This window comes from Varanus komodoensis, unplaced genomic scaffold (assembly GCF_004798865.1).
Source record: "Varanus komodoensis strain SLA01 unplaced genomic scaffold, ASM479886v1 scaffold19, whole genome shotgun sequence".
NCBI lineage: Eukaryota > Metazoa > Chordata > Lepidosauria > Squamata > Varanidae > Varanus > Varanus komodoensis.
The window spans coordinates 577,769-590,763 of NW_025335550.1; the positions used below are offsets into that span (position 1 = coordinate 577,769).

The window sequence follows — 12,995 nt, forward strand, 5'->3', positions numbered from 1 at the left end:
CCGTAGACCTCTAGAGTTGCCCATGACGAGTGCCTCACGAATGAAAGGGGCTCAGTTTTAGATCCTGCCTTTTTCTGACACTCAGCATTCCAGACATCCAGACTTGACAGTTTTTGGGCATTCATATCCGTCAGTGGTGTTTGTGTTCTTCAAGGAAACTGTCCCTTGCGGCAACACTTAGGGTTATACTGCCCATTAAGAAGGCAAATGTTGGATGCTGTTGCACATTAAGCGATCAAGCTTTTCTGTCATGGTTTTCCCATGCTTTTGAGCAAATGTTGCTTTGAGAGATATGGTAAATCTGCACACTCTCAGCTATTGCCCTGACAATTTATGTGAAAATGTTGTTGATTTCAGTGGAAAATTAATTTCCAGGTTAACATTCTTAGAAACCATAGCAATGCCCATCAGGAGGAAAAGCTGGGTGCAGCCTTGACTCTTTTGTGCATTCTCAGTTGCTCAGCCCTTCAGTCTTTCTCACTATTTGTCAATGTGTCTTGAGAAAGAAAATTTATACAAAACAATATCAAGGCAACATCTATTGTTTTCTTAAAAGGATTACGAATGGTTGCAGAGATAACAATAAAATTACCTCTGTATGTGTTTGCAATTCCTCTCTCTATTCTTATAAATTCACTGCCTTGCCTTGGTCATTTCATCAGAACTTTTAAAATTTTATAAACCAAACAACCCCAAAGGAGATGGATCCATAAGCAATGAATAGGGAGGTACATCGTCATCAAACTAAAAATTCCATAAAATAATAAACATTGACTTCCCTATAAATTAATGAATTGATTTTCATACAATTGATATTTCCCAAACCTGAACATAATATGTATGCTGATGCATTATAGCCCAGTCCTACAGAACCAGTCCAAGAGGTGGGTCAACTTTCTTTTTCCATTACTAACACTGACTTGGGAGTGAGCCCTGTAGACATGGAGCTGGACTTACTTCCTCTGAAATATTTTTATTTTATTTATTTATTAAAAGCTTTTCTAACCTGTCTGCTATAGATGTCTTGGGATGATGTACAAAAAATGAGTAGAATAAAACAAGTACCACAACACCTGACAATTAATATACTAACTGCCCCCCATTAAACATTAAAATAGCGGGAAAATAAAAAGGGTTTTGCCTGATGCTGAAAAGAATATAATGTTGGTGCCAGGCGAACCTCTCTGGGGAGCATATTCCATAGTCAGGGTGCCACGCAGAGAGTATACTTTCTTCAGAAGTCAGTCCACATCAAAAGCACCTCTGTTATTATAAATCCATGAAATCTTTTAACCAAGGGTGGGCAGTGACCTTAGCCTGAGGGCCAAATGGACTTTTTGGGAAGCTTTTGAGGCTGCGTTCCAGTTTTCCGTGGGGTCAGAGACAGAGGGCAGGGCCAAAATAATGAAAGAATCTTACTTCATTTTGAGCAGGCAACTTCTTTCGATCATGGGAATGCTGTGGGCATGACAGTTCTTGACTTCCTCAAAGCTTTTGACAAAGTGACCCATGATCTTCTGACTAGTGTGTTAGTTAAGTGTGGCTTGGGTGGCACAGCTATGAGGCAAACAGTTTTCTGGTTGGAAAATCGTACTCCAGAGTGCGCGTCATGTGCTTTCTCATCAAACGGGGTAAGAATGCCAAGTGGAATGCTGAGGAGCCTGGTCCTGGGCCCTGCAATGCTGGACATCTTCATTAACAACGTGGAGGAAGAGGTGGGAGGAATACTTGTCAATGTGCAGGTGACACACACTTGAATGGGGCAGAGGATACCTTAGAAGGCAAAAACACAATTCGAAATCACCTTGAGTGGTTGGGAGAGTTAGCAGGATGAGTTTGATCAGAGGCAAGTGCAGGGTTCTTCATTTAAAGAGGGCAAGTGCACAGGGGTTGCCTGGCTTGGAGTGGCTTGTGGAGAACGGATCTTGGAGTTGTCGCTGATCACTAGCTGGACATGAGTCAGCGGCGTGATGTGGCTACAAAAATGGCAAATGCTTGCTTGCTTTAAGTGACATGGCTAGAAACATTGTTTCTGAATTATGGGAAGTAATAGTTCCACTCTAATGTTGCTCACAGCTTGCCTTGAATATGGTGTCCAGTCCCAAGATCTGCTTGAAACCTTGAACATGTTAAATACTGTTTGGATTCTTGTAGTGTGTCCTATGATGGTCTGCCTTTGGAAATTTCCGTTGGAGCAAAATATGGCTGCAAAAATTCTGCCTGGAACCAAGGCCTGCAATCATATTGCACAGATTCTCTCTCTTCTGCACCAACTTGCAATGTTTCTGGGTTCCATTCTAAGTGATTTTGACTTCAAATCTTGCATGGAGCAAGAACTTGGGGCCTCATGGAGAGCCTCCACCCATATGCAGCTGCATGAATTTGAAGGTCATCTGGAGAATGCTTTTCTGAAGGAGGCCAGATGGCCTTCCATCCACTTGAAAAGATTTCTCTTTTGTAAAGCAGTCACCCCACAGACGTGTTAAACTTTTTGAATTGTTAACCCACTGCCTTGTAACCTTGTGTATGCATACATGCATACTTCTTATTTTGCCTTATTTCTGAAGCTGCATTGAGCATTTTAATGAAAACCTGGGTGGGAAATGGCTTGCATAAATACATGATGTGTTGTTTTAGGTTTATATTCAAGGGTGACGTTAGTTCTCCTGATGCTGCTCTGTGGGCTTTCGGATTCATTTTCTTCATGCATCTATTTCTTAGCTCCTTATATCTTGCTGTTTCCGCCTCTCTGTTTGATCTGCACATCAGTCCTGTGAGGGAGGCTGAGCTGAGAGCCGTCGCTTCGCCTAATGCCACCAGTGAGCGGTCCCTGCCTCTCCTGTTGCAGAGCAACCCTGCGGCAACGCCGCGATGTGGGCGCGCTTCTCCCTGTGCTCTGGAGAGGGCGACTAGCCGTGCTGAGCGCCCTGCTGGACCAGCGCTCGCACCTTTCCTGTGCCCTGCATTTGCAGCAACACAGTCCAGAGAGCAACTCTGGAAGCCTCCTTGAGTTTGTTACGGATGTCATGCTGTTGAGCTGACTGAGTGCAAACAAGTTCCCAGCTGCTTGCCTTGTTCTGGCTGTTCCACTTGGTTAGATTAATGTGCCTGTTGTGAGGTGTGTGTGTGTGCGGGCTTCAGAGTAAGTCCCTGTTGTGCTCCATCCCTTGTTTTAACACACACCTTGCAACCGACATGCTAATTCTAAAAGAACTAGGAACAGTTTGACTTCAGCCCTTCCGGCCTAGCAACCCCTTCCCCAGCTGCCAGAAATAAGTTCACCGTGTTCCTTATTTGAAGTGACACTGATGACTTGGCTTAATTTAACACCCATCACATTCCTTTTTAAAATCCTGGCATTATGTGCTCTCCTGAGCCAAGAAACTAATCACAAATAAATAAGATGCCACAGATCTGTCCTTCTTCTCATCTGATCTGTCTTAGGGGTTCACTAATCATGAAAAATGAATGCCTATGCAAATATTCCTTTTGCAATATTAATGCTCCAGATCTGGATGCATTAGAAAAGGCAGAACGAGATGCCATCAAATGGTTGTACAAGGAATTGACTCGCACATCCTCTGTAGGCTGCAACTTCCCCTACTGCTTTAAGGCTTGCTATCTGTTGCAAACACGCACCAGCCTCATCATGCCACAGGGACTGAGGTACAATTGCCAGTGATACACACTATTTCGCTAATACTTAAGCCATTTAACTGCTGCAGTTCCACCACTGAGAAGCCAGTATTGCATATTTCACGGTGCAGAACGATTTGGTATCCCAACCAAATTGGGACACCGATTGTCAATGCCTGGCTACGAGGGTGGTGCCAGTGTGAGAGGTTCGGATTCTGCGACCACGGGCGCCACTTCCTGGAAGATGGACTGCCGGCAAGGGGTGGGCTGCACCTTACAAGGTTTGGAAAGATCGTGTTCATCCACAGCATGAAGGTGTTTATCAGGAGGGCTTTAAACAGTCCTACAGGGGAGGGAGAGCTACACCTGGGCATAGCAACACACAAAGGCTTATGCACCACAACAGAGAGAGCAGCTGTAGCAGTGCCCAAAAATAGTCTTCCAAAAATATAGGAAGAAAGCTACAGTATAAAGAACACGGTCTTCATGAAAGAGAGAACATGGAACTTGAACTCTTAATAGAGGAGGGTAAGTGTGTCCTGATTGGTATAACTGAACCTCGGTGGGATGACTTCCATTATAGGAATTCAACAGTTGGAGGAATTCAACAATCTTCATTTTCCAGAAGAACAGAAAGGGAAGCAGAGTCACACTATATGTTAAAGATAGATATCTGTGCCCATCTCCTTGAGCTGTTTTATTTTAAGATGCTGCTGTCAATGAAAATGTGCTTGATATCCTGGAAAGCCAAGCTGGGGCTGAGACACATGTCAAAACACAAGCGGCAAAGCCAGAGAGATGGCATTGGCAAGTGACAAGAGTGACACTTGTCATCTTAACAACGGTCCATTTGCAAATGACACTTTTTATCACATTGGCTAGATCACGGACAGATTGGGACAGTGTTGCTGAAAGGAAGACTGACAGATGCTTTCCTGCGGTTTTCCATGTAGCCGAACTCTACACTGATTTGTAAAATAAAGTTAAAAACAAATTTCTGAATTTGCCAGACCTTACACGACCCACAACATCAAATGAAGCCCCGTGGAGTAGAGGCCACAAGTGTTTCTGTCAACTCGCTCTTTTAAGACTGGCACAGAGTTAGACTGCATGGTTATTACCTTAAACTTGAAACAAATAGTCAATACAATTAAATTGGAAATGTTACAGTTGCTCCGGCAGAAGTCCTCTTCAGGTTGCATTCCTGTTAGAAATGGAATCGAAAACAAGATTGGCAATACTGTTCTGCCCTTGTACAATCTGTCGTGCAATTCCACTTGGAACGCACGTGTACTGCTCCGGTCACAGCACCTAAAAGCACACACTGCAGAGTTGGACAAGGCACAACAGAGAGAGCCAAAATGATCAAGGAAATAGCGTGGCTCCTCATAAGGGAGGATTGCAACATTGGGGGTTCCTTGGCTGAAAAGGACCAGGAAGGGAGAACATCACAGAGGTGTAGGACATTATACCTGCTGTGGACAAAGTGGACTGGGAGACATTCTCCCTCGTCTCTTGTAACGGTGGGATCCAACAAGTCATCCCATGAAGCTCATTGGTGGCAGTTCAAGGATGCCTCTTCACCACAGAGTTAAATTATGGAACCTGCCACCTCAAGATGCCCTGAGGCCCACCAGTCTGGATAGCAGTACTAGTGGAGCGGACAAATCCATGGAGGGGAGGGCTGTTGGTGGCTACTGGTTTTGATGGCTCTGTCCAGCTCTGTACGCACTGGTCCCTGGGAAGCACAAGCAGGGCGGTGCTGTCACCTTCAGATCCCTCTGGTGGATTTCACCAGGGCACCTGGTGCGTTCCTGGAGCAGGTGGGCCTTTGACCTGATCCAGGAGGCTCTTCTTATGCTATTTGAATTTCTGAAGGCGGGGTCTCTCCCACTGCTCTCCAGATAGCGCTGGTGCAATTGTGGGAGCCATATCTTGACAAAGAAGCTTGCCTGGTTTTGGGTGTCTTAAAAGCATATTTCCACTTGTGCTTGACCGTTATATTTGTTAGAATATGAAAGGATTATACAATAACAAGCCCTTTGAAACACAAACCCAGCTTGAAAAGCGCTGCACCCTTGGACCCTCTCCTTGCCCCAGGAGGTGGGTGTGCATGACAGCAAGAGACAGCCGCTCTTGACATCTTTTGCAGGGTTAATCCGCCTCCGCTCAAGCCCGCCCCCTGAGCTGCATGGGCCAGAATATGTCCTGAATGTTACAGCAACTGACGATAATGCCTCTGGCGGACCTGGCTCACTCATGAGCACCGCTCTGGTGGTTGTGCATGTGGATGATGTCAACAACAACAAACCTGTTTTTCAGAAGGTAACAGCTTCAGTGTCTAATGCAAAATGTGTGTGTGTGTGTGTGAGAGAGAGAGAGAGAGACAGAGAGAGAGAGAGACAGAGATATTTCGGAAAAGTTACTGGGGTGATGTGGTTAATCCACATGGACACAGTGCTGAATTTACAAGCTGCCACGGAGAGGATATTCTGGATGGCTTTCATGCCAAAGAATGCAGGCCTTCATTCTGGAGGGCTTTCATTCATTCAGTCATCGTGAGTCAGAGATGCCTTGACAGCAGATAGCAACAACTTGTGTGGTGGTTCCAATCCAGAAATTTCTGGGAGACTCTTGCAAACGCCTGGGGCCGCAGAGCGGAGTGCCCCTTATGTCAGATTGTGCTTCAGCCAGTTTTGCACTTGCTGTCATTTCTTGCCAGTGCCAGCATTATCGCGAGCACGCGTCCGTGCTGGAGAACCAGCCAGTGGGAACTTTTGTGTTGCAAGTCGAGGCAACAGATGCGGACGAAGGAGCCAATGGCAGAGTGAAATACAGCTTGATGCACTGGGATGGGGCTCTTCCTGCGTTTAACATTCACCCTGACACAGGTAAAACCGATGGGGTTGCAGCTTCGTTATCCGCGCTGGCCAATGGGGTGCCATGTGCTTGGTTCTCTGATGACTCTAAGATCAAGTCCAACAAGGAGAGGTATTTATTAGGATCGACCTAAATGTCACATGATAGCAAGCAAGCTCTTATGTTCATGCTAAGGGCTACCTGCTCAGCCATAGCTGGCCATTGAGATCAGACTTGTAGGCTTGTTGCCAAGATCAGTTATATTATTGGACGCACAAGGAGAGGTCCCTTGCGGTGAGGACCCGTCATTCTGGAATACCCTCCCCATGTGATACACATGGCCCTTATTGTGCGGTTGTGAATTTCCTAGAGAACTTGAGCTATTGGGTGGTTTAGAAATATAATAAACAAATAACCTGTGTTCCCAGACCGTGTTTTTATTATGCTCTTTTAGTTGCAATGTTTAGTTTTATGTTGCACTTTTATTGATAGATTTTATTTTAGGGTTTCAAAGGAAGTACCTCAGAATGGCTTTGCTCTAAACAGTGTGCCATATAACTTTTGGAAGGAAATAATTTAAATAAGTAAGAAATAAGTAAGTCAGCAGAGGAACCAGAGGAGTTGTGGGAAGTCTCGGGAGAAGCGCATCTGGGAAACTGAAATAACAAAATTGGCATCTGGTCACGATTCCTTGAGGCTCGAGCAAGGACAAGGTGCTGTTTTGCTTCTAATCACACTGGATGCAAAACTGTGAAATCAGCCAGCAACACCTGCGGAATGGGATCTATGACGATAATTATCCCTGTCTGTCCTGGTTACCTTTCAGCCCCTTCTGGCCTCTGTGCTTACAGCCGTCCCCCATCTTCCCAGTCAAGCATATGTGTCTAAATCTGCCGGCTGGAGATTCACACTTCAGGCATCTGATGAAATGAACAGTCTCTGTGCGAGTTTATGCCAGAATGAATGTGTTAGTCGTTAAGGTGCCGTAAGACTCATTGCCCTTTTTGCTGTGGCAGACTAACAGCTACTCCTCTGGAATCACTTGAGACTGGCTGGTTGGTCCAAAGAAAAAAGTGACCAAAAGATGGATTCTCCTTCCTTAATGAATCAACATTTCTTCCTGTATTTTGTGTCTTCCTGTTTCTTCCTGTATCACTGAGGGCACAGTCCTGTGTAAGTTTGGGCAGAAGAACTGGCTGAGGCAGCTGGGAGTTGTAGGCGTTTTTCCTGTCTAAATGTGCCAAGCCATTTGCGTTTCCCCTGACAGCTTACTGTGTCCCTGCAGGAATTAGCGCACAGTGGAAGGCTGCATTTCTGTATTTCATGCATGTGCTGTTGATTTAATTTTGCTTCTCCCTTGTTCCAACACTCATCATCTGGAAAAATGCAAGAGAAAATAGCCGACAAAGAACCCTTCCTTCTGTACTCTACTTCTCAGTGAAACATGCTGACAGAAATTATTTTGGCCTGTGGTGATGTTTGCAGGTGTCTTGACAACACTTCAGATATTCGACCGAGAAAAGCAGAGAGAGTACCCGGTCACTGTGATGGCGACGGACCAGGCCACGGAGCCTCTCATTGGGATCTGCCAGATCAACGTCATCATCTTGGATGTAAACGATAACAGCCCCCGGTTTGAGAACACCCGCTATGAATGTAATTGCGCCTCATTGGATAGAGTTTCATGTCCCTTTAGTGTGAGCCTAACTGAGGACTAAGTTTTTTGTGTGTGTGTCAGTTTTGGCTTTTTTGATGTTTTCCCCCAGTTGCTCAGTTTTATCTTTTGTAAAGGAAAAGAAAAAAGGTGATCATGCAGTGAAGAATGCTTGACGATAGAATGGGATATAAATGCCTGTAATAAATAAATAAATAAATAAAATAAATAAATAAGAACCAGTTCATACCTTTAGGGCTTTTCTATGCAAGGCATTTATAATGTACTTATCACTCCCTCCTAACAGAGTCTTTAGACAATGTTGTGCTTTTATGTCTAAACAGCAGCTTTGGAAAGCAGAGCAGGGAAATGAGGTGTTTAATTGAAAAAGTGAAAGAAAATGATTTTTCACTTGTGCATTTGCACTGTTCCTCGATGGCACAATGGCACCTGGAGGTCATGTAGTGGGAAAGCAGGAACGGAAATATTCTCTGTGAGGTGCTCAGATATCAATTCTGCAATGAAACCAAAAGTAGATACTGAATTAACAGCCAGTTAATGGCCTTGTGTAGAAAAGCTCCTGAAGACTGCAGCACCAGCAGTGACTTGCATGTGAGGAATGTGCCATCAGAGGTTGAATTCCGCTTGTTAAAACAAGAGATGCGCCCTGGCTCCATTCAGATAATCCTCCAAACAGCCACTTCCCCCTCCCGCTCTGTTCCACTCTAACTATAGTTTGCAGTGTTGTCTGAACTGATGGAGTTTGTTCAGCCAGCACTTCCAGCTAAACTAGGATTTCAAACCAGTGCAAGGGGTTAGACTCATAGAATAGTAGAGTTGGAAGGGGCCCATAAAGCGACCAAGCTGAACTCCCTACTGTTAGTAGGACCCCAGGAGAATGAACGCTGAGGAATGGGTGTCTAGCTCCATCTTGAATGCCTCCTTGGATCATCGGTTCCATTTCTGCATTGCTCTCACAAGTTAGGAGGCTTTTCCTGCTGTCCAGCTGGAATCTTGCTTCCCATAACTCTAGCCCATTCTGCTGGGTGTTGCACTCCAGGATGACTGAGATGAGTTTCTGGCCCTCCTCTATGTAACAACCTTTCAAACACTTGAAGAGCGGTGTCATACCTCCCTTCCGTCTCAAGGCTAACCATGCCAGTTCTGTCTGTCTCTCCTCCTAGGGCTTGGTTTCCTGATTACCTTTGCTGCCTTGCTCTGAGCCTTTTCCAGTTTGCCTGCATCTTTCTTAAACTGTGGTTTCCAAGATTGCTGAGGAAGAGAACACAAATATTTTAAGAGCTCTCACATGATGATGCAGCAAATTTGTTTTTTTGTTGCTCCAGAAGAGGGCAGGACTTGATCCAATGGGTCCAAATCACAAGAAAAAGTGATTTTGACTCAACATAAGAAAGAACTTTCTTTAACAATCAGACTGCCTTGGTGGACTGTCTTTCATTGGAGCTTTCTAAGCAAAAGTTGGAGTCTTTCCAGGATGCTATAATTGTGGATTTTCTCCACCAGCAGGAAGTTGGGCTGGATGACCTTGGAGGCCCCTTCCTACTGTATGATCTTGGGTAATTCTGTGCATTAATTGCCCCTGCTTCCTCTCCCTGAACCAACAGATTGGAGCATCATATATGTGTCAGCCCAGAATGGAGAACCAAGTTTGCACATTCTTTCCTGTAACTCAAGTTGCAATAGCTCTTGAGAACATTTTGCTGCATTAAACTGCACCATTGACTTAATGACTGGCATCAGTGTGGTCACCAATGCCATCAATTCCTCTTTCCTAGATTTCTTGAGAGAGGACGTAAATGTGGGGATGAGCTTTCTTCGTGTCACAGCCCATGACGATGACTATGGTTCAAATGCTTCTGTTACATATTCTGCGGCCAATGGGAAAACGAAATACTTCCAGGTCAATCCTACCACGGGTTGGGTTTATGTCAGCCAGCCCCTATTACAGGTAGGTTGCGTGTTGGCTTTGATCCGTAGCCATTTGTCGACACGTGGCGTATGTAACTGTTTGATACAGCAAGATGTCCAATTATAGGGATATGTAGCTTGATAGACTTGGCTCTCCCTTCGTGTACATTAGTCAGTCCACTGGCTGAAGGTCTGCTTCTCTTGAATAAATCATTTCATAAGCATAAATTCATGCACAGCAATCATGTCAAGTTCTAGTTCTGCCTTGGCTGAAAGGAAAAGAAATGAGCAGCAATGTTGGCCGGTTATAGCCAGGAGACTGGGATGGGGCTATTTTTCTCTTTACCTTCATATAAAACTCTCTTGAGTTCTACAGCTATAAATCTCTAAAGAAAATAATGATCTGTGAACAGAATAAATTATATTATGGAAATAGACCTTACACGGACGAATGCTCACCAAATGTGGAATAATGGCAAAGGGTAGGTGCTTTTATGGGAAGACAAAAAAGAAGGCACTAAAAGGCAGTACAGTATGTGTCTGATACCAGAGAATGGTTGGAAATAGAAGATGTTGGGAATGACGTCCAACTCATCTGGAAGAGAGCAGGTTGAGGGAAGCTGCTATGACAGTCAATGGCTACGGGTTGCTAAGGATGCAGTCCCATCCATGTTGAGAGAGAGGAAAGGTGTGCCACTCCCTGCCTGGGCATCTGGCTAAGGAGTGCTGGGAGCTAGAGGTCTCCTTTTTCTCCTATCTTTAGACATGCATAGGACTGTATCTTAATGCTTCCTCTGCTATTCGGGAGTCTGATAGTTCCTTTTGCGGTACATGAGACCATTTCTTGTATTCCTATGTGAACATTTGTTGTTGTATCCTTGACTGTCTTAGGCATGTATTAACAACATGGAAGGAGTGATGCAGCTGGTAGGTGTCAGTTAGAGCGGGCATCTGTGTCCGTGCCTGTGTGCATGGGCACAGAGGGTCCCTGACTGCTCAGCCAACCAGCACTGTATGTGGCCCTTGGGGCAGAAGAAGGGGTGCCCCCCAGTTACACTTGTGTGGTAAGAAGTTGTCCTGGAATACAGCTTGAAAGAAGACATGGAGTGGGCATTGTGGAAATGGGCAGGGCGTTCCTGTGTGTGTCTGTCCAGGAATAAGTCCCACTGAGTCCAGAGGGGCTTACTTCCTGGGCAGTGTGTGTGTGCCTGCAACTACCTGCATACTTCCCTGGGTGTGAGTGAGTAGACAAGTCGAGGATTGCATTGTTAGCTCATCCTGTACTAGGTCTAAAATGGGTATCAAGAAGCCACCAAAGGCTTCTGGAAAAAAGGAGCCATGGTTGATTTTGGTTGAGAAATAAAGAAGCTGGGAGGTGACTTGGTCTGTCTATAGCAGTATTTGGAACATAAGTTATAAAGAAAAATGTAGTAGACGTTAGCTGTAACTGAGCTGGATACCTGCAGTTTCTATTAATGTCTGTAAATAACTGTTTCCAGTTGAAATAACCCTTTTCTTCCCTTGCCAGAAATCCTTTATAACTCAAGACATCATAGCAACGGACGGGGGAAACAGGAGCAGTAAGGTAGAACTTGCGGTTACCGTCACCAGCGCAAAAAACCAGCCTCCTCAGTGGGACAGAGACCATTATGAAGTTGTCATTCCAGAAAACACGACAAGAGACACCTCCATTTTGGTAAGCTGTGGTGGGGTGGGGATCTTAGCAGGAATTGATCCTTGCCCTGCAGTTCATACGCGACTCCTGCAGGAGTCTCCAGACATACGCCATGCCCACAACTGCTAAGAAATTACAGCTGCAAAAAGAAGATCACATAATATCAAGGCCCCTTCCAGCTCCCTTGCCATTGTCCTACCTTTCTTGCTGCTCCACTGGTAACTCCCCCCCCACACGCACACACCTGGTGCCTGTTGCTATGGCAGGGCTCTGCGAGCACTGGGAAATGTAGTTTTCCCAGCACCACCTGCCAGTGTCACCAGTATGCCAGGCATTGAGGGAGGGGGGTAGACTGTCTTCCTTCCTGCCACCCTGATATAGCAGGGCAGGTAAAGCAGGGCAGGTGGGAGGGACAGATGTGAGGTTGGGGGGAAAGGGATTGGAGGTTCCTTGGGGTCATCATCCCATGGCATTGGTGGGAAACAGCACGGCCCACTTTTCTTGAAACAAACCTGCACCGTTTTCTGAGTTTGTGGGGAAGGCTGGAACGTTCAGTTACCCAAACCAGCTTCTGAGACACGGGGGGAGTTCTAGGGAGCGATTTCCCACGTTCGGCTTTAATCTCCTTGTGATGGAAAGCTCTCTTTGCACAGACTGTCCTCCACTGGGGAGGATGATGGATTTGGGCCTCCTCTCCTTTCTGGGGACATGGTGATTGTAACCATGAATACTGTAAACTCCAGCTGTGCCGAAGTCCAGCAGCCTGCACATCCACTTTGCAAGAGGAGGCCCAATCCAGACAACCATGGGGACCCCTTTGCATCAGCCACTTCCAGCAGGAGCAAGTCTTTCGCAAAACTCAGGCATCTTAGTTGCCCATTCATGACCAGGACGACCCCAAATACTTTGCATGAGGTCAGAGGACGACACGTTGTGACTGGGAAAAGGTAGACTTGTTGTAAGCATCGCTGCTGAGTTCAGAGGTGACAGGGAATTCTGGGGGCGAGGGCAGATGACGTTAGTAATCCTGCTCAATACAAAGCGCTGTGAGCTCTGACTCGAGTACACTAAGCCAGTGAATCTTATTCATTCGTGAAGTTCTGGGTTTCTACCCGGTCACCTGGACCTGAGAAGCTGGTGACAGCTGGTTGGAAGACCTGCGGCCATTCTGGGCCAACACGCTGGGTTAGATGCACTGTGTCCCCAGCAACAGAACGGGGCTCTGTGTACCTCATTGCTGCG

The 12,995-nt window shown here is 45.8% G+C and overlaps 1 protein-coding gene across 1 annotated transcript in view; it reads left to right on the top strand.

Moving 5' to 3' along the window:
• Positions 1 to 12,995, top strand: part of LOC123022365 (neural-cadherin-like) — a 91,845-nt gene that overhangs the window by 42,137 nt on the left and 36,713 nt on the right. Inside the window, exons 9-14 of the mRNA XM_044428058.1 lie at positions 5,789 to 5,961; positions 6,359 to 6,527; positions 7,981 to 8,151; positions 9,946 to 10,118; positions 11,327 to 11,345; positions 11,626 to 11,774. Coding sequence (XP_044283993.1) covers positions 5,789 to 5,961; positions 6,359 to 6,527; positions 7,981 to 8,151; positions 9,946 to 10,118; positions 11,327 to 11,345; positions 11,626 to 11,774 — 854 coding nt within the window. The remainder of the gene's footprint in view (positions 1 to 5,788; positions 5,962 to 6,358; positions 6,528 to 7,980; positions 8,152 to 9,945; positions 10,119 to 11,326; positions 11,346 to 11,625; positions 11,775 to 12,995) is intronic.